This window comes from Lepidochelys kempii, chromosome 8 (genome assembly GCF_965140285.1).
Source record: "Lepidochelys kempii isolate rLepKem1 chromosome 8, rLepKem1.hap1, whole genome shotgun sequence".
Taxonomy (NCBI): Eukaryota; Metazoa; Chordata; order Testudines; family Cheloniidae; genus Lepidochelys; species Lepidochelys kempii.
In genome coordinates this window covers 74,888,628-74,910,851 of record NC_136387.1, presented here as the reverse complement: position 1 = coordinate 74,910,851, position 22,224 = coordinate 74,888,628, and the positions used below count along the sequence as shown (strand labels likewise).

At 39.8% G+C, this 22,224-nt stretch overlaps 3 protein-coding genes across 5 annotated transcripts in view; 2 read left to right on the top strand and 1 right to left on the bottom strand.

The window, feature by feature from the left end:
- BTBD8 (BTB domain containing 8) overlaps positions 1–1,090 on the top strand; it is an 85,071-nt gene extending 83,981 nt beyond the window's left edge. Inside the window, exon 19 of the mRNA XM_073357072.2 lies at positions 1,002–1,090. Coding sequence (XP_073213173.2) covers positions 1,002–1,006 — 5 coding nt within the window. The 3' untranslated portion in view covers positions 1,007–1,090. The remainder of the gene's footprint in view (positions 1–1,001) is intronic.
- C8H1orf146 (chromosome 8 C1orf146 homolog) lies at positions 1,060–10,318 on the top strand. The gene is made up of 5 exons (XM_073357086.1): positions 1,060–1,143; positions 2,805–2,898; positions 4,433–4,601; positions 8,410–8,488; positions 10,094–10,318. The coding sequence occupies exons 1-5, from the start codon at positions 1,060–1,062 to the stop codon at positions 10,211–10,213; spliced, it is 546 nt and encodes a 181-aa protein (XP_073213187.1). The 3' UTR covers positions 10,214–10,318.
- GLMN (glomulin, FKBP associated protein) overlaps positions 9,183–22,224 on the bottom strand; it is a 51,608-nt gene continuing 38,566 nt past the window's right edge. For all 3 annotated transcript variants that reach the window (XM_073357080.2, XM_073357079.2, XM_078854090.1), the window contains 4 exons: positions 18,496–18,559; positions 12,783–12,906; positions 11,665–11,747; positions 9,183–11,491 (listed from right to left, as the gene is read on the bottom strand). In XM_073357080.2, coding sequence (XP_073213181.1) covers positions 11,396–11,491; positions 11,665–11,747; positions 12,783–12,906; positions 18,496–18,559 — 367 coding nt within the window. In that variant the 3' untranslated portion in view covers positions 9,183–11,395. The remainder of the gene's footprint in view (positions 11,492–11,664; positions 11,748–12,782; positions 12,907–18,495; positions 18,560–22,224) is intronic.

Genomic DNA, 22,224 nt, shown 5'->3' with positions numbered 1-22,224 from the left:
ATACAAATGCGAACAACAAGGAGAAGGGCTGTGGGTCAGCTCAGAAGCTTAATGACCTGCGCTGTGCCATGGAGGAGATCTGAGATAACACTTTCAAAACCACCTATGTGAAAATGGCCCAAAATTGCAAAACTGCCTTTTGAAAATGGGATTTAGGTTCCTAAATAATGTAGGCACTTTTGAAAAAATGTATCCACTGAATCATTTCATGATGGTCTCACTCCCTGTTGTCATGTGAAGGAAGCACACTTAGCCCTGCTACACTCCCTGATGTGTAATTTATTTTATAAAACATCAGGAAATCCTAAATTCTAAGCCACGCTCTGCCAGCAATTCACTGGGACTTTTGCCAAGTCACTGAACCTCTCCATAGGTTTTGGGAGGAAATTGGATTGTTAGAAACACTGCTGACATGTTCCAAAGCAGAGTTCTCTTTAGTCCTTCTCACCTCAGCCATTTGAATGGTAGGACAGTTATAACAAAACGGTCATAGATGCAACAGATTCCTTTGGGAACAATATTTACAGTGTTTATTAACCACCACACTTGGGCATGTACAGAATATTTATATGACTTATAAGAACATTTCTCCAAAACAGTAATACACTAGTATGAACAAACTGATTTTTTTTTTAAATTATTAGTTCAAAGCTAACACAATAGATTTTGGATTGTGAAATCTTTGGGCAAGTGGCCCTGCCACAAACTTTGTACATGACCTTGGGCAAGTCAGCTGATCTCTCTGTGCTTCAGCTCCCAATAATCTGCTTGTAGCTCTTTCTTCCACCCATGGTCTGCCTTGTGGATTTACAGTGTAAACACTTCAGAGCAGGAACTCTCTCTTACCCCGTGTTTGCAAAATACGCAGACACTGTGGCCCTGATTTCAGTTGGGGTCTTTAGGCACCCCTGGTGCCTTGACCAAGCACCATTAATGTGTGTCCTTTATTACAGTTGTGTTCTCTTCAGTTGGTGGCTGACATTTCTGTTCTCTCCAAAAAGCTTAAAGAAAACTAGAGAGAGAGAAAGTTTTACCAGATATTTCACTGAAGAAGTATTAATGACCCCTGTGACAATGGCAGAAAGTGGTGGGCAGGAAAAGGCAAGATGGATCACAACTGTTATCATGAGTTCAGCTCTCCAGGTACTGTATACCAATTATTGGTGAACTGCATAGGCACTGGCTTTGGGGATGCTCTGAGGCTGGAGCACCCACTCACCAGCAGCCCCCTGATCAGCTCCTTCCCCTCCCCCCAGCACCTCCCACCCTCCGGCAGCCATGCCAATCAGTGCCTCCCGCCTGCCGTGATCAGTTGTTCCACAGGAAGTGCTGGAAGGGGAGGGGGAGAAGTAGGGTGACCAGATGTCCTGATTTTATAGGGACAGTCCCAATATTCAGGGCTTTTTCTGATATAGGTGCCTATTACCCCCCACACTTTGTCCCGATTTTTCACACTTGCTATCTGGTCACCCTAGGGAGAAGTGAGGGCAGGGCATGCATGGGGGAGGGGGCACAACAAAGTGAGAAGAAAGCGTGGCAGAGGTGGAACAGGGGCAGAGTGAGGGTAGGAGGAGTCGGGGAAGGGGTGGGGCCTTGGGGGAACGGGTGGAGCACCCCCCGACACATTAGAAAATTGGCACCTCTGGTCAACTAACATTGAACTGTCAAGTATTTCCAAGATTTTATTTTATTTTATGCAATGCTAAAGTATATAATAGATACAGGAAAATGTGTGTCACTTATCTGGTAAACCTGTTGCTACTGTAGACCTACCTTTTTCTTATTCTGCTCTTTCCCTTCGTGTTTGGTACCAGTTTAGTATTCCTGCCACCTGCTGTTGTGAGTTAAATGTTTTCCTAACCCTTGTCTTTCTTGTTGCACTAATACTACTATATGGATATTTTTTTTCAGCTGATCAATGTAAGTCATTCCAGCAAGGATATTGTAGTCTTCTAGATTCCCCTCTGAAGACTTTATCTCTTCCATCATACAGTATTAATACTTTGGATAAATTACAGTAATAAGTTAGGAGATTCAAATATGGGTGCACAATTTTTGGTTTAAATTCGGTCTCTTGAGGAGACTGAAGTCTGATTTGAGCATGTTAAAGTCACAGTCCACAATGTGTGCGATTGTTTGAGATTTTTTTTTCTAGACCACTAGAAAATTCAACCTGCAGGTTGAAAAATATGCACAAGTCCACCCCATTCTTCAGATGACATTGTTGCATAGTGTTGTCATCTTGCTTTCCTAAGCATTTCGTATTCTGCCATGAAGCTCCCGTGGTAAGGATGTTGTCCAGAGCAGTCTTTTCTGATCTATCTGTCCTTCAACTAAAATGCTGACATCCATATTGATTCATTCAAACCAGCCTACTTAATTGCAGGCAAACATCTAGTGTGTACATTTCTACTGTCTGAAAATCTTCCTTCTATGCATCATTTTTTAAAAACAAAGATTTGACTGTAAAACGTTGTTTGTGAAGTTTCCTTGTTTATTATGCAAGTGTTTCCTGTGACAAAATGAATGTAGACAGTCTGGTTATAATGGAAGAGGTAAAAAATTAGAGGATTGTCACCCCATTATTTGACATCTAAATCATTATTGCAGCTATGAAAATATTTCATATTCTCATCAATTATGCAAAAGTTCAGTTAAAATGTTTAAAATCATTACTGCTACTGGAGTAAAAATATTTTCTAAACTAAGGTACTAAAGACCTTTTAACAGTCAGACTCTGTTTTAAGAGTCCAGTTGATATGATTGCAAGCACGTTTTAAAATACATTTTTTACATTTATTTAGAGTCATGAAGTTTCAGCATCTCTACAGAGTCAACACCACAGAGTTCGATATTCAGATTCGGTGGAAAATGGAGCCATGATTTTTTCTCTTTCCGGTACAATAAATTGAATTGCAGCACATATTTCTTAAAGAACTCACCAGAAATTCTAACGGGGTATAGGAGCAGATCCTCTTGCAGTAGCACAGAGTAGACCTAAGAAACTGTACAAAAGCTACATTGCAGAAATGTCATATAGTTTAGAATGGTGGATGTGAAAGTGCAATGGTATTTTCTTTTTCAAGAGGCCAACATCAGAGAAGAGTGGAAGTGAGGAGAAGAGGGGCTGTGGTTAGAAATCAGATACTAGTTATTGCATTAAAGTGCAGTTGTACTCTGAAAAGTGATTATATAAAATGTCGTCTTACTTGACGGAACAGCTCCTTATGTGTACCTAATGACTTTTGTGATTTAAAAAAAAAATCTGCTGTTATTTAATCGTTAGCTTTACTGAAGCCATTCATCTAAGAGTGACTAAGTTGGATTCTATTCGTTCTGTGCATTAATCAAACAATTTACTGAATCCCAGTCACACCTGAGTGAATCTAGCTGAGACAATATCACTGCACAAACCTTTACTACGGGTGACAATGTGTGAAAAGAAAACCAGCTTCACCTTAATCTTCCAAGTCAAACTTTCTGAGCTGGCAGTTACAAAAAAAATGTGTCTCTGTAAAATTTGACCGATTTGACCAGGGAAATCACTGAGGCAACAAACGTGAAACCCCATATTACTATTTCTACCGTTGCTTTTCAGAGTAAAACAGCACTTTAAACAACTCAAATAAATTGGTTAGTCTCTAAGGTTCCACAAGTACTCCTTTTCTTTAAACAACTAAAGTGACACTTAGACAAAATAGTTCTGCTTATTCGGAATCTGAACCCTTTCTGTGCTATCAACATTGCATAAGGCATGAATAAATTTCCAACGCACCTGTCTAACCTGAGCTGCTCTTTGCAGGTCCTCTATGTTGCTAAAAAGTCTCAGAAGTTTCCCTGTCTGAGGATGGTTCAACAAAGGGATTCTTTCAGTTGGCATGTTCAGTTTTGCATGTTCCTTTAGGCGCCCAATGGCACATCTGCCATTGCAGATGCTCTGTCTTTGTTCTTAAGCTGTTCCCCACATATTTCTAGCTTCTTTTCTGCATAATTTTAGAGATAAAGGTTTGTTGAAGTCTGACAAATCTTGGCAATTGTTATAACTTCATTCCATTTAATACCTAGAATTTGTCTGTATCTTTTGTGGATTTCAAGATTTCCCATCCACATGTTAATATGGAAATAACATTTAAGTAGAAAACTTGTAATTTGGTTTTAAGTTGTATATTTTCAATGACCAAATCTTAAGCTGGTGACTGCAGCTGCTGTCTTTCAATTTGTGACATTATTTCTTTCTGGCCATCCCCATTGGCTTGCACATTACTGCCAAGGTATGCGAATTGACTCACATTTTATATTCCTTTGCCTTCTAAAGTAATGCTTGAGTTGGGAGTTCTGCTTTTTGATGACTTATTAGTAGTTAGAAGGCTAGACCTCATTACTAGCTTGAAGTAACAAACTGAGCTTGCATTGTAATCAATTTCTTCTCTAGGCATTGCATTTCTATTGGCAGACACACAAGACGTGTTTAAGACAGGAGGAGAACAGTTTTTAGACAGAACTGAGAAGTTCATAAACATTCATCGGAATAGTTTTTTGCTTTTGTCAGCTGCCTTGCATGGACCAAAAGAATGGGATTTAATGTTCAGGATTCAGAAAAGGTATGTCTTTAATTGGACCAGTATTTTTATTACTAAAGAATAATGAGATGTAATATTAATGAATATTTGCACAAAGGTCCTATTTACAGATTTTCAAAGGTCATGCCAAGCTGGACACTTGCCAGACTGCTGTGAGGTGATCAACTGCTGAATCCTCAGGTGTTTTAAGCCTCCAGAGTCTCAACAGAGCCAAGGCTCTGTCTTGGGGTTCCTAGGCACATGCTCAGGGTTCAGACCCTCTGTCTAGTATCCCCCTCCTGAGAGCTGCAGCCTCACAGCTCATTACCGAGTCCTTAAAAACAGTGCTAAGCAGGAACAGATTTACCATGAAACAAACTGTGTGGTGGCACGGGGCCCGCAATGACAGGGCCCCGCCCTCCCAAAGTGCAGGACAAATCTCACTTGACAACCTCCCTGAGTCCTGGCCAGTGGCGCAGAAGGGCTCAGGCAGGCAGGCTGCCTGCATGCTGTGGCCAGTGGCCCCACGCCACTCCCAGAAGTGGCTGGCTGCGGGGCACGTCTCTGCACGCCTCTGGCAGGTAGGGGAGGTGGCTCTGTGCACTACCCCTGCCCTGGGCAGCGCACGGAAACCTGCTGCCTTCCTCTCCCGACGGGGTGCACAGAGACATGCCAGCAACAGGGCTAAGGCGGCTCCCTGCCCGCTCTGCCTCCCACCCTCTGTGCCATGCTGCTCCCAGAAGCAGCAGGCATATCCCTGTGGCCCCTGGGAGGGCAGGGTGTCTCCACGTACTGCCCCTGCCCCGAGCGCCGACTCCACAGCTCCCATTGGCCTGGAACAGAAAGAATGAAAAATGGGGGTGGGGGGGAAGATAAGAGAGAATGTTCTTTTTCTTGGCTGAATCCCAAAGGCAGGGGGGGAGAAAATGAAGCTGCACACAGGGACCCACTAACTCTAAATCCACCACTGGTGCTAAGCCCTTAGATTTGCACCCAGAATTTAAATTCACCCCGTCCCAGAACTTTAGCCATGTGGGTCTCCTGGGCCTACAGTGTAACACACAAAACACAGACACTTTGCACAGGATTCTAACACCATTGCTTTTTACCTAATCACACAAAAAATACTCACCTCAGTACAAAAATAATAAACTGTACATGCATTTTCCGGTTTCCTCACTACTCCAGAGCACTGTTTGGGTTGGGGTCAGAGTTGTCAGGGGCAGCCAGAATCCTTCTGCTGAAATGCATGGCTTGCATTCTGAAACATGGACCCTTCTCTCACCTAGGCTAATCCATCCCCTTACTTTTGCCTGCATGTCTTCACCCGCTATGGTTTTTAAAGGCTGCCCTCAACACTTTGGCTTCTTCATCCTATATTTTGGAATTTTCCACTCTCCAAACGCCAGACACTGAAACCCTGCCCCTCTCCCCCCAAACTGGTGAGGGAAGTTGGAGAACTAGTTTCTCCTAGTATGCAGTAACTCCTTTGTTCTTCCCAGGTAAGACCTATTCAGATGCGGATAGTCCTTAACAATCTGCTCTTATCCTTGGTCTGGATACACAGACCTAGAGGCATTCCATGATACAGCAATTTTACATAGTAACAACTTCATAATATCAACCAGAATTCATAAGTGCTGCAGACAGATTTCCCAAATTGTCACACAGGTGAATTTGATTTTGCTCATCTAGTGGAAAATTAGCCAGAGGCTAACGTTTGTAATGCTGCCTTGTCTTATTAATGGAGAATGTGCAAAACAATGCTCTCAAAATCATTTTGACGTGTCAGTCAACTTGACAACATGGGACATGCTTGAAAGCATGACAAGTAACACTTTCTTCAATCACTTCAGTGCTACGTAATATATTTAGCGATTCTTTCTTTTTTCTAGGTTTGACTGGAAAATTTTGCTATTTTTCTTAAATTTTGAAAAAAACCAAAACTTTCCCGTAACAAGTCTTGTCTGCATGAAGAAATATTTAACAAACGTTTGTTCACTGGTTTGTAAAACTTCTTACCTATAGTCACAAGAAGGAGGGTCACAGAAGCCATACGTATCTGAACAGTTGGCTACTTATTTGGATTAAACCTCTGATTATTCTAAAAAAAAGGAGGACTTGTGGCACCTTAGAGACTAACCAATTTATTAGAGCATAAGCTTTCGTGAGCTACAGCTCACTTCCACGATATGCATCTGAGGAAGTGAGCTGTAGCTCACGAAAGCTTATGCTCTAATAAATTGGTTAGTCTCTAAGGTGCCACAAGTCCTCCTTTTCTTTTTGCGAATACAGACTAACACGGCTGTTACTCTGAAACCTGTGATTATTCTAAAGCATTCTCATCCCGTGTCACCCTGATTTTTCACATGTAGGCCATGTCTACACTACTACTTATGTTGGCAACATTTATGTCACTCGGGGTGGGAAAAAGCACCCCCCTGAGCAACATAAAAGTGTGTTTTAAAGTGAAATTCTTGTCAGGATTATCCTCTTGTTTTGGGTATATCTGACAGGTAGCACATTGTCTGGATAGTGCAGTAACAAGGTATGGGAGTTTAGATTTAAACCTATTCCTTAGTGTTTTCAAACACCTGACTGTAATCTACTACCATCCTCAACAAATCCACTTGCCTACTGGCATTTTGAGAGTGAAAACTAATTCTGCAACTGGCATGGCAGAGCTGTGCTTACAGTCTCAATCCTTCCTGAGCACACAATTGCTGAAGGAGCTTTATCTCAAGCAAAGTGGAATAGGGCTTGGGTCTCTGTCACTAAGCACTCCAGAGAAAGAAGGGAGCTTCTCTCCTGTAACAACACCTCATAAAATACAGGACCAGGAGATGCATGGGTGGGAGTGGGGGAGAGAAGAGAAGAGGGATGTAGGAATAGTGTCAACCTTCCATTTGCCTTAAAAACAAAACAAAACCCCAAACTCTCTGCATGCACTGGTGGTGAGCGTAGGAGGTAGGATTGGAAAACTTCTTACTGATAATTTCCTTTCTGGTAGCAATGTCTCCCACAATTCTGGACATCTGGGCTGCTCTCCTCTCTGCAGCTCACAGAGGCAGATCAGTGTTTTGGTGCCACATGGTCTGGACACTCACCCTGTGCTTCTGCTTGCTGTCATATAAGTTATTCCCAAATTGTAAAACTTGCATAACATCGTTAACAAATGTTCCAGAGATAATGAAGTACTTATGTACATTAGACCAAGGAAGACAGTCATATGGTAACGATTCAACTTAATATCTGACCGTTGACTCATGACCCCTACCAGGACAGGTAGAATTGTGGGAGATGCTGCTAGCAGGAAGAGAAGTATTGGTAAGAAATTTTCCATTCTGAAGCTCAGCATCTCCTACAATTCTGGATGTCTGGAAAGTAGTGAGATGTAGGGAGGGTTATGAAACAAAAGTATGGTAGGAAAGAAGTGCAGAGGAGCAAGCAGGGAGACGCTGCAGTGAAGGCTCAGGGACAGTTAAACCCCCCAGAGGTTAACTGACCCAGGGAGAAAGGAATGCTGAGGAGGGAGAACACTGTTCCCCAAGGCCCAATAAACTGGGTAGAAAAGTAAAAATAGAAGAAGGGCAGAAGGCAAAGAAACTGCAACTGTCTGCTGCTGTGAAGGCAGACAATCTGGCAGCAAGCAGGAGCAGAAGGGATATGGCCAGACCATGTGGTGCCATGAGATGCAGAGAGAGGACAGCAGCCCAGATGTTCAGAATTGTGGGAAATGCTCGGATGGAGAAATATTACTTGGATAATGTGAGAAGGGTTTTTCAGCCTTAAGCTGTCATGTACTGTAAATATATATTTTAAATGTAACTATGGTTATTCTGATGTGCAGATTCCTGGGCAGTAATTTACGTGTAATTCCAGTTCATAACGCTGCTGAAATAGTTAAACTCATGCTAACTATAGCCAAGGTAAGTCTTGTGGTATATATTAACAAATATTACCCATGAAAGCTTTTTAAAAAAAATACATTAACCAACAAAAGCAATTAATTTTTTGTCCTTAACTGAGCTTGTAGCTTACTGTTACGTTGATCAGAGTCCTGACAATACCTACTGTTCTAATAACACAAGCCAAAGTCTGATGTTGTAGTTCAAATGTTTGTTTAAAACTATTATTAACAATAGCTTTAAAAGGTCTTATGAGCATGTATAAAGATGAATGACAGAGATCTAGGGCCTAATTCTGCTCTCACTTGCCATTGTAGATCAGGAGTGACTCCATTCATTGATTAATGTAAAACTAGCATGAAATCAAAATCAGGCTGTAAATATTCAAGATCTTCTTAAAGTAAATTACTAACCTAAAGACTATAGCAGCTTGGTGACTTCAATCAATTATGGATTTACTTGTATAAATCTACTCTATAGACTAACAACTACAACAGAGCCATTTGTGTTGTTTATATCTGTGAAACTGCCACACATCCTACATGCTTAAGTAAACATGAATTTTCTTTGAAAAGATGAATGCATATGCAGAAGCTATTTAATGATTTTTCTACAGAAATGTTGAGTCAACATTAATTATAATAGTATGAACAGCACTCCGATAAAGTACCAAAAATAAAAGAAACAGCAGCAAACCAGATATTAGTTTGCATTTTATCCTTTTCGTAAGTGGTCACTGTATACAAAATTAGCATTTACCAAATTACAATAGTCTGGCATAAGATACTGCAATTATTTTCTATTCTAGAGTCTATAAAATAACTGTGGCATCTCATGTACTACAGTGTGACAACTATTAAATGTTGACATCTTAATAGTAACCACTGTACATCAGACCTCTAGCTTTTTGTGAAATCTGTTCTGCACCATATCCTAATTCAGTGTTAACTGCAAAGGTGTTAAATAAAATTAGGCCTACTGCTGATCCTACAAATTTGAAGCTCTCCTGCACTTGATCTTCACTAATGTCACAGTGACTTCAATGGGAGTTCCATGTAAGGGATGATGTCAGCACAAGGCCCAGGCCTATCTGTGGCCATTAAAATACAGTTCTAAATCTTAAGGCCAGAATCTGGCCCCTGCTGTGGTCAACTTGCACTAGTTTGCCAGTGCAAAGCAGCCTCAAACCAGTTGAATAAGCTACTTCAAGACTCCCCAATTTGGGGAACACCAGCTGGAGTACAACATGCATAATGACTGCTGTTTCACTTCTCCCTGTCCCCAGTGCAGGAGGGGTGGCCAGGGAGCAACCATATTTAGCTAACCCTTAGCAGCTGTAACAACCCCTTGTGGGATGTTATCAGAATATGAACAAATCAGTCCCACAGCTGCTTTAAGTTGTGCTTCAGGATCAGCCTGGCACCCCAAGGTGGCTTACCCTGTTACCTTTGTTTCTCCCTTACCCCCAGACACCCAGTTGAGAGAATCTGGTCTCAGTCTCTTCGTAATTTCCAGTTGTACTATATTAAGAGTATATGGTTCAGTATTTCTTTAAAAGAGAATTAGATAGTTTGGGTAATCAAAATATTTGTAAGTAGCGGCACATATTTCTTTTTTCCTTTTAAGATCACCTGCAAACCACAAATAGACAACATTCGCTACAGAATGCTAATGGCAAAAGCCCAGATCATAGACCAGAGTCCAGTTTGGAAAATGCTTCACAAGATCCAGTTGGATTGTAACTAACTTAGTACCAATTAGATTTATTCAAAACTTCTGGAGTTACATTTCTAAACAAAATACAAATGTTTTTCTTGTCTGTTCAAAAAAAATACAGCAACTATACAAAAAATGGTCAGTTTAAAAATATTTGTGTATATAATTAATGCATTAAATGAAAATTTACATAACATTTATTGTGATATTCAATGCTAGATAGTGTGAGTTATACCGAATTTGCTAACTTGGAGAAAAGTTAAGAGATTTTTTTTTAAAATCCTATGTATGTTTTGTTTTTACAATTTGGGCAATTTAAATAAAACAGCATTAAAAAGCAAGTACCTTAACTTTAGCTTGATTGCAAAGTGATCTGTTATTTTCCAAAACATTTAAACACCTCTTTGGGAGATTCTTCATAGTTAGGGAGGATAAGAATAATCAATGATCCTAGAGTAGATTCTCCCCCAAGTCCATATATTTTAGACCATATTATGAATTAACAATTTATGCACTGAATTGTATTCTTGTTTCTCTTTACAAAAAATACGTTTACTGTCTTGTTTATGTATATTACTTTTCACTGTGGAAAGTTCTAAAACTTATCCTGTTTTGTCCTGGAGGTGCTTTTTGAAGCCTGGCTTCCCCTTGTCCTCAAATCCCTATGCTCAGATCTCCAGTTTGGATAGTCCTGGTTTACAGTCAGTCTTTATTAATCTAGAAGTATGGTTAGCAATATTAACTGCAGTAATAATACCTACTATTTACACATCTGTGGATCTCAAAACTTTCCAAACATTACTATTTGGTTCTAGGTAATGCAAACATAAGGCTATTTCTACACACCAAAAACATCCTCTCTTCTCCAAAGGTTAATAAAATATAATTATCTTATGCCAAGCAGATGCAAACACTAGCAAAACTGCAGCAAACTCAATGAGAGGGTAACTTGGGATATTTTGTTGTAATTAGTACATTGACTATCTCCATTAATCAGATTCTACAGTAAAGACACGTAATAAGACATGTAAAGAACAGCACTTGCAAATATTCTAGCAGCCTTTTATAAATAATTCTTCAACAGACTTGTTTAAAGCTTGATAACGTCTCTTTCAAGTAAAGTCATAATGACCAGTGTCTTAATGTACTGCAAGAGTTAAAAACCCACTAGGATTTACGACATCAAGTGCTTCATTTGACCCCCAATATTTGTTATGTTATGGTTTTTATTTTCACTTCGATGAGTTCTTCTACTCGGGCCAGAACACTTTCTATTAAATCAAATGTGAAAAGAGCTGAATGTAGAACCTGAAATGTCAAGAAAAATTCATGTTATTTATATTAGCACAATGACATTTTTTTCCCCCCAGTCAGCTCTAAATGTACACTTGCCTTCAGGTAAAAAAACAAAAACAAAAAAAACCCACAACAACAACAGTCTAAATGCATTTGCATAACTTTGGGAAAAGGTATGAACTTACCTGAAGCTGCATTTCAGTGGTCATGTTAGGCATCTTTTCCCCGCCAACTGTTACAGAACAAACTGCTTTAGAATTGTGAGATTCTGCAAAAGAAAAGAACATATTATAGAGCAGCAGAGTGTTCTAATTTTTAAATTAACATCTTCATTATATTACAGTTATAAATTCTAAATTGTTAAATGTGTGTATCCAGTGATTGGTCAAGAGTTAAGAATGGAGAGCGCTGAATTCTAACAGAATGTAGACCTGAGGTGGCTCCTATAGCTTCAGCGTTCCATATGGCAGGTCACTGCATTACTAAGCTATTGGGCTGTTCTCTATAGTAAGTGTTGCATATGAACTATTACTATATGGATTTCAAAAGATAAATCTTGTACTATAGTAAAATAGCAAGAGGTATATTATATTGCAGTACAAGACAATTTTATGAAGCTGCAAATCACATAAAATGGAAAAATGCAAGAATTCCCACAGCACAATCCTGTCACCCATTTTTTATACAACTTTCTTTGAATAATAGATAGTTACACATGTAAAAAGATGGCAGGAGAGGGTCCAATGCCATGATTTAATTTATCTACCACTTAAATATTAATTTTATTGTTTAAGCAAAGGCTACTAGCTTCTCCATATTTTATCCATCCCCCTTTCTTGGTTTGCATTGCTTCTGTAGGCTGCATGAACACTAAGTCAGAAGTAGCAGTGCAGAGCAATTTTTGAATGTCCACATGATATCACTCATGTTGAAACAATCTCCGAATCACATGTATTTTTCTATTAGCTTCCATAAGGCTTACATGTATGTGCACTTGGAAATAAACAGACCCTGAATAATGGCTACTTTTAATTGATAAATAGTCCATATTGGATGAAAAACTGAAGAAAGCATAGTAATGAAAACAAAGCCCACAGATTTGTTTTCTGACCCCTATTACATTACGAAAGTAGTTCCTAATGACAAATATGGTATCTACAGGGTTGTTGTGTGATCATTTTGAACCCAGCATATTTCAAATACTTCTACCTAAAATACAACCTACATAGTGTTCACTCATTTTTCTCACACCATTTCCACATCTAAAGGACACATCTAAAGGATAGTAATGGAGACAACCAACCTCGTCTATTTGCTTTTTTACTTTTTATTTCTGCTTCATAATGTGCTTTTGACATATTAAGTCCTGTGTGCAAAGGCTTTAAGAAATTTTGCTCAATCTTGTTAAGTTCAGTCCATATACCAGTCTGTTCAAATTGGAAAAGAAAAAATGTTAGAAATCAGTTTTTAGCTAAGCCGTAGAACACAGTTTCTGTCCTAAACTGCTGGTCCAGGAAGGAAAAGGATTTACTCATCCTGTTGTGCTGACATGCACAACAGGAAGTTAGCTGTTGAACCCCCTAACTTCCTTTGCCTTCCTATAGCAGCATTTACATTCCTTATAAACCAGAGTTGAAATTATTCTCAAAACTGGGCCGTTAACACTGCACTACTAAAACAGAATTACATCATATGCTACACTCTGTTATGAAAGAAAATGTAACCAACCTAAATAAACAAATACTGAAGTATGTAGCAAGCTTCAGATAAACTAAAACGGGGTCTTTTACTGGAAATAATACAATCAGCACAGTATTCCTTGTTTTATTTTTGCTATTTCATGTTAATTGCACTATCAAATTTTCAAGAGAAAACTGAAGGCTTAAACTGCTGGATAAGAGGAAGGTTGAGCTTTTGGCATGTAGGTTGAGGATTATAGCACATGGGGAAGGTGCATATTCTTTCATTCCCTCTTGCAGGCTAAGTTGGAAGTGACTTGATATTTTTGTGGAGGGTGAAGAAGGCTTAGAGCTTGTCTACACTACTTGCCAGATCGACAGGCAGCGATCGATCCAGCGGGGGTTGATTTATCACATCTAGTATAGACACGATAAATGGACCGCTGAGCGCTCTCCTGTTGACTCCAGTACTCCACCAGAACGAGGAGCACAAGCGGAGTCAACGGGAGAGCGTTAGCTATCGATTTAGAGCAGTGAAGACACCACAATAAGTAGATCTAAGTACATAGATTTTAGCTACGCTATTCACGTAGCTGAAGTTGCGTATCTTAGCTCGACCTGCGCGGTAGTGTAGACAAGCCCTTGGACTCCTGTGTGTGTAAAAGTCTGATCTGCTCACTTTTTCCTACTTTTACTCCTGTTGCCACTGCAGAAACAACACAGCTAAGAAAATAAGCTATTTTCTAATCTAATTCAAACATGAACAGAATTATTAGCTAAGTACCCACTACACAGCCAGATTCTGCCATAAGCTAACACCTGTGAAACTCTGCTTTGTGGGTGCACTGATTATGCTGGACATTGTACAAACAATCCCTATCCCGAAGGGTTTGCAATCTAAAGACAAACAGCTGAAGGGTAGGGGATGGGAATACAACGTACTGTACTAGCAAATGAACATGGTGATGAATTGGGACAGCTCTGTTAGTAACGTGTATTGTAAATAGTTGGATTGTTGTTTTTTTAAGGTAGCTAAGGGCATAATTTGACTTGCAGAATCTATTCCTGATGATGTTGCATGAGCCAGAAAAAAAAAATCTATTTGACTATAAAATCCAGGTGGCATATCAAAATTAGCTGGTAGGAAAAAAAAGTTTTTACGGTAAACTTAGCAAATCGGATGCTGAAGTCACTGAGAAAAACATGAAATTACAACTGGGGCTGGTCAAGACTTTTCTTTCAAAACATTTTTTTGACAGAACTTGTTTTTTGACTTGACAATTTTTCACAAAGTGTCTACTTGCCACAGAAAATTGACTGTGGTTCAAAAAAATTAATTTACAAAAACTGAAAAATGTTGTAATACTCCATGGGAATTGTAGTTCAGGTTCCTCATGTCCCCATTCTTTTCTATGGGATGGGTTCCCCAGCTGGACTACATCTCCAATGATACACCATGATTAAGTTCTAATTGCACACAAAGTCTACCTCACTTACACCTATATAACTCCAAATTCTGTAACTGATAGCAGAATTTGAATATAATAGTGTGTAACTAAAGGCCAAATATGGTCTGAAGACTGGTGGTGATACAGGACCCAAAAACTACAGAACTATAATGTTCTCAAAGTTCCCTTCCCCAACCACATTAAAGTGATAAATATTTACAGATTAACTTCAGATTACAATTTTTTGCCTGTGAATAGTATATACTAGGGGTACTGGTATGTAGATTTTGGTGAAACCACTAATGTATGAACAGTGAAACAAATGGAATTTCTTAAAAGGTCATTGGGAAGTGCTCAGACCAGTGCCCACTCATACCAGAGTCCCCATGTCTCAACTGAACACTAACAAATACATATCTGGAATCAGTCTGCCCCACTTGTGGGCTAGAATTGTTAAAATAGGTATTAGAATTATAAGAATGTGTTTAGACTTTATTGAATGCTTGTGGGTTGCTGAATGCATTAATCATAACATCTTATAACATCTGTATCCCATATAGTCAGGTAATGTTTGAGTGGCTGTATTGTGAGCCTGTGACTGTGGAAATCACCAGATAGGAGAGAGATGTTAATTAGCATGAAGGGCTTATCAACAGAAGGCATTACATCCTTCCCAACAAACAAGGTCAATCAACACTAGACAAACTATTGTGGCATGTTAAAGAGGACAAAAGATATTTGTTGTTCTGCTCTCTCCCTCGCTTGTCTGCTGTGAAGATGATTCATGCTAGTGGATTCCTCCCATCAGCTGAGTTTGCAACTCAAAGCACATGGCAAGAGTGGGATAAAAATTCCTAACACGAAGGAGCTGATTATCTCTATGCTGCTTGAATTCTGGGGTGGGGGTAGGAGGCAAAGTGTTTCTAGGTAAAAGCAAAAGATCCCCAGCTGCTTAGCCTGAGTTAGCCCTAAAGGACATACAATATTTGCTGATTACAGAAGCTTGTATTACCTTTTGAAACTTAGGATCGTAACTCATTTGTGTATAACTTTACCTGCTTTAACCTTTTAAATGACTCTCTGGTTTCTTCTTCCTATTTTATAAATCTTTATATAGTTTGGCTACAAGTGTTGTCTTTGGTGTGAGATCTAAGCTGCAACTGGCATGGGGTAAATGACTGGTCCTTTGGGACTCAGAGTAACCTGAATATTTCTGTGATTCTTGGTGTAAGGAACCATCTATCACAAAAGTAGGCTCACCTGGGTGGCGAGACAGATCGGAGTAACAGAGGGCAATATCTGTGACTCCATATTAAGGCTATTACTGTGCCTAAGTAATTTACACTTGGTAATTTGTAGATGAAATCTAAGCATAGAACTCAAAACTAATTTGGGGTTTGTGCCTTGGTTCCTAACAGTCTCTGCCTGAGGCTGGCATTAATATTCTTGAATCACTACAGACAGCATTACAGTCATGTCCCTTCAATGGAACTAATTTAGAATCTGCAAGGTGACCAGTGAACTTTCCCCAACTTTAGGTTCCTATATAAAGGGCATTAGGAAACAAGGAAAACTAGCTTGAAGGAAAGGTGTATTTATATTAGGAATAGTTTTTAAAATAAAGCCTTTACTATGAGATCTGGTTGATTATAAAAACTGTTGAACTCTATGAATTGCAGGAATGTTGGTGACTAATGACTTGGGGAAAACAGTCAGTAGGACTTGCCTTTGTTATGGGGATAAGTGGCCTTTTCAGTACTGGAGTACAGTAAGAAATTAAACATGTAAAATTCCAATGGGTCTTCAGTCTTCAGTACTGAAGCTAAGCTGTGCAAGCTATGGCACTTAAAGAAATATAGTTCAGCTGCTCAGAACTGCAACCTGATGTTAAGCCAGTTGTGAAATTTAAATATAAATTTAAACATGGATCCATCTAGATGCAGCTGGATGGGAGTGACTGCATACAAGAACGGATCAGTCAGTCATAAAACATTACACTGAAAAGCTACTACAGCAGTTGAATGATAAGCATGGTCCAGGCTGATCTGAAATAGCACAGCCAATAACAAATATTGCTGACTGCTTCAGACGAGAGAGAGAAAAATAAGTCACAGGCCTGCTGATAAAGCTGAACAGTTTATCACATTTCCGACATTGTAAAATCTTGCTTTAAATTGAAGTTGAGTAAAAACTTCTACCACTTATATAAAATTGTAAATAGCCAGAATCTAGCATATAGAGAGGTGCATTGTTTCTCCCTTTCAGGCTATTGGCTAGGAGCTGTTAGAGCTTAAAGAGAACATATTAAAAAAATATTGTTTGACAATTCCAACCTACACCGTAGGTTAACAACACCAAAATGGCTATAAAATACTTTACCATTTATGCTGTTTATTGTTTTCCATTTCAGTTAGGACAATACAATAGGATGGAGGGTTTCACTTGTCTATAGTAACAATTTCCAGATTATTTGCATTCAAACATCAAAGCATGAGAGAAATGTATTGATTCCCTGCTTATACATATTTAAGACATAGTGTTCTGTCTGAAATTGCAGTGTAAGGTAGTTTAGTAAATGGTCTTCATGCATGAAACATTCCAGGCTATATCTAGTAAAGCAATGAAGTAGCCAGCCAGAAAAAGGTACAGGGTATGCAAAAAAGAGAGGTCAATATAAGAGCAGAGGTATGGATTAAACACAGACTATAGGCGTCAGAAAAACTGATGTGGAAACCCCGACCACAACCAGAGCAGCAGAGCTATCTGCAAAATCAGAATGGCGTACAATCTTAAGCATGTTGCCCTTAGGAGGAAATAATGTACTGTTTTTCCCTCTCAGAGAGAGCAAAATTTATCCTAAGAAAGTAGTTCAATAAAACACATTTGCCAGGAGCAATTACAGCACTACAATCTAGTCCTATTTCCCTCCCAACCTCTTTTTGCCAAAATATCATCTGCTTTGTTTGAAAATCTTTGTCTTGACATGGGGAGTTGGGATTTCACAGCATGGTATATTATGCAAAATATATTAACATTGCTGCAGGGTCTCGGTGAACTTAGAAAGTACCAGGAAGCTATTTCATATTGTTTTAGTTGAAGGATTCGGAAACCTGAGGAAAATAAATAACTCTTCCATTATGAGTGTTTGGTTTTTTTAATTTATATCTATTGTTTAAGATGTTCTGCAATTTTTTGCTAATTTGGGACAGGCATATCAATCCTTATGTTATTTCAATAATGCAGATCTTACTGAGAAGCACTGATTTGGCTTTAATATCCAGTGGAGTTACTGACATTTACCAAAAATGCAGTTGCAGAAGGAGTTGGAAATACAGGATTTTTTTTTTTACATGTTTAAAAACAAAAGCTATTCAGTGCAGAGTTGTCAAAATGCTTAGGGAGACACCCTGACACTAAAATAAATTCTCTTCCATGCCACTTAAAGCTAAATGATAAAGAGGTTTCCTTGACTAATGAAGCAATTCTAAAACTTCAAAGGTTTGTAGAGAGATCCCATCTAAAAAGCTTTACAATGCTTGGTGGAAGTTAGCCCTTCCTAAGTATCTGTACACAAGTAAAAGTATATTTATTATTTTTGGAATACTGGCCATATACTTTATTTTATGGTGATATTATCGGGAATTACAGGCGCTGACCTGGATTTCTGGTGGAGGTAGAACAACACTAAACTTGCTGAAAAAATAGTGAGTAAACATTTAACTTTCACCAGTACAAACTTCATAATTTTCTGAACACCATTAACAAAAACATTCTCACTGGATATTGAATACAGACATTTTTTTTTTTGCAGCAGCTAACTTTGTCATGAACTGGCACAGCTATTGTTTTTAAATTGAAAAGATAGCTTTTTAAATCAACCATCACTTACTTGATTGTCGTATTCGTTGTCCTTAATGACTAAATATCTCAATAGATTTAGTGAGGCCATAATCCTATGAATTAGAAATGTACAGTTCATCACTTAGAGTGCAGATTTATATTAAGATTGACAGTAATTTAATTTGTTCCTGAAAAAACACCAACTGGTATAAAACACAGCAGCCCATTTGTTTAGTAATACAGGTCAACCTCGTGCATCTCTCTGCACTGACTTCCAACTGACTAGACTCTAACTCAAAGGCTCTGTGTTGATATTCAGAACCTTCCATGTGATGGCCCAATGAAACCTCCCCACAAGAAGGGCAAAAGAAAAAGGAAGCACTATCCTTCTCCTCCTTCCTGCTCCCCTAAGGGGCTTGAACACTCTTGAGGCAAGCAGTTTTTCTCCAAATTCCTCTGGATTTGAACATCTCAGTACTGATTACCTGACTCCTCTCGGGTTCAGATTCCAGTAACATCTTCAAGGCCTGAAAGGGGATCTGCTGTTGAGCCTACTGGCAATCATTCTGCATGCTTTTCTTCTGCTTGACTGCCTATACCAATTTCTCTAGTCATAATCCAGAATCACTTTGGGGTACCTTTGACCCCTTCAGAGATGAATCTAGAAGATGCCCTCCTTAAATCTTGAGACTTCGTCAGCTTCCCTCACCTCAGATCCAGAAATTATGGAAGGATCTCATAGAGGGTCCTCTTCAGCAGTCCATGTGGCCCTATGTACAGGGCTCCACAAAAGCCCTGTGGGAGGCTGAGATACCAGCTCTGGCACAGACCTCAGTACCAGTATCCGTTCCAACATGGTGCCCTCCCTCAGCACTCATATGCATCTATTCCTCATCTGGTGCCAACCCAAGCCTTCCTTGCCAGCAATGATACCAGCACTGCAAAGACCTGCCTCTAGCTGAGAAATGGGATGAGACTCCTTCAGAGGAGCCACATGAGTCCCCTTTGGAGAACTTCTGTAGCTCTTCACCTTCCCAGTAAGAAAAACATGAAGGTTCCTGGATCAACATAAGTGCTGCTTGAAACCAGTGGTGGCTAGCCCAAGTATTTCACATATGGAGACAACCAGAATAGTGTGTGTCAAACAAAACACCAAATACCAAATGCCAAGTACACACAAAGACAAAAGTTTTCTTAGATGTGTTCCTACTATGTGTCTTCCTCCGATTCCCCTGATACCAAGTATATAAAGATCAGGTTGGACAGAGCCAACATCCTATTAATAGCCTCAATGTGACCTCATCGTCACTGGCAGCCACATCTTCTGCAGCTGGCTAGAGAATCACTGTACTTGCTGCCTCTGCTTCCAAACCTCCTATCTCAACAGTAAGGAAGGATTCTGCATTCCAACCCAGAGATATTCCTCGTGCAGCCTGAAGGATAACCTGCTGACTAATATGAGGGTTCACACCATTCTTTTACAATCCACAAAGGGCTTCACCCTGCTATAAACAAAACTGGAAACTGTTTACTATCTGGGACACTAGCAAATAAGTGACTCCATCCTGAGCTTGGGCCCATGCAATCCTAGAGTACTTTATAAACTTTAAGTCTCAGGACTTAGGCTTAGCCTCCTCATATTGCTGTTCATATGGCAGCAATATCTGCTCACCACAACAACATTAAAGAGAATCCTATCTTCCATACTAAGGTCTCCGGATTTCTTAAGGGCATGGTAAATAAATTCCCCCCAATTAGGGAGCCCTGGGCTTTATGGGACCTAAATCTTGACCCAACAAAGCTGACAGGCCCTCATTATGAGCTTCTTGTGCAACTCCCTCTCACACACTTAGTGATTAAAACAGCCTTCCCAATAGCAATTACATCTGCTAGGAGGGTGAGTTAGCTTAGTGCTTTGAACATTCGACCTTATACCCACAGGGACAAAGTCACCAGGAAGCCCCATACCAGCTTCATGCTTAAGGTAGTCTCAGTTTTCCACCTGTCTCAATGTATTTCCCTCCCCATGTTCTTCCCCAGACCTCATTCCTACCCTTGGAAGCCTACCTAGATGTAAAAGGAGTACTCAGTTTTTACCTGAAAAGACCAAACTCTTTAGAAAACCCATTAACTTATCTGCAATATAAAGAAAGATGCCAGGGAGAACCCACTACGGAACAGATACTCACAGACAGTTGTTACGTCCCACCTAGGAAACCCCCTGCTTTAAACACCCATTCTGCAAGAGTTACCACAGCATCAGTAGCATGCCTTAGGCAGGTTCCTCTGGTAGAGTTAAGCAAAGCATCAACCTGGAGTTCTGTGCTAGACCCACTCCTTCAATTGAGCATCGTGCTCTGATGGCCAGTTTGGGAAAGCCGTGCTCCAGTCGATATTTAGTGAAGAACTCCATGTCCATCCTCCACCTGCTGGAGCACTCCTTACTGTTTTACCACAAATGGGAAAACCCTGAGACGCTCTTGAAGAAAAAGAGGTTACTTTTGTTCTTCAAGAACTATCTCTGTGCACTCACACTACCTGCCCAACTTCCCCTCTGCCTCAGATTTCTATATAATGTCTGCGGTTAGGGAGAAGAAATTGAGACTGTTGTGGGATGATGCACTTCCTTATATACAGTAGGGCAATTACATCACCCTCGCATGAGCTCTCTTCTGTTGAAGGAGCATGATTCAAGATAGTTCTGCAGCTCGATGCCAGGCCACTACATCTCACAGAAGAGCTAGCACACAGGTGACACTTGAAGAACAATAGTTACTAGTAAGTAACCTCTTATTGCTATTAATGTTGATAAATGCAAAGTAATGCACACTGGAAAACATAAAACTAACTATACATATACAATGATGGGGTCTAAATTAGCTGTTACCACTCAAGAAAGAGATCTTGGAGTCACTGTGGATAGTTCTCTGAAATCATCCACTCAATGTGCAGCAGCAGAATTTTGGGAATCATCAAGAAAGGGATAGATAATAAGACAGAAAATATCGTATTGCCTCTATATAAATCCATGGTACGCCCACACCTTGAATACTGTGTGCAGATGTGGTCGCCCCATCTGAACAAAGATATATTGGAATTGGAAAGGGTTCAGAAAAGGGCAACAAAAATGATTAGGGGTATGGAACGGCTTCCGTATGAGGAGAGATTAATAAGACTAGGACTTTTCAGCTTGTAAAAGAGGCGACTAAGGGGGGATATGATAGAGGTCTATAAAATCATGAATGGTATAGAGAAAGTAAATAAGGAAGTGTTACTTACTTCTCATAATACAAGAACAAAGGACCACCAAATGATATTAATAGGTAGCAGGTTTAAAACAAACACAAGAAAGTATTTTTTCACACAATGCACTGTCAGCCTCTGGAACTCCTTGCCAGAGGGTGTTCTGAAGGCCAATACTATAACGGGGTTCATAAGGGAGCTAGATAGATTCATGGAAGATAGGTCCATCAATGGCTATTAGCCAGGATGGGCAGGAATGGTGTCCCTAGCCTCTGTTTGCCAGAAGCTGGGCTTGGGTGACAGGGCATGGATTACTTTATGATAACCTGTCTGTTCATTCCTTTTGGGGCACCTGCCATTGGCCACTGTCAGAGGACAGGATACTGGGCTTGATGATCTTTGGTCTGACCCAGTATGGCCGTTCTCATGCTAGTTTCAACTTAATACAGTCATGACCTTTTCTACTGCAATGCTGCACTCCACTGAAAGGGTAGTGTCATACGATGACACTGGCCCTTTAAAGAGGAAAGAGGCC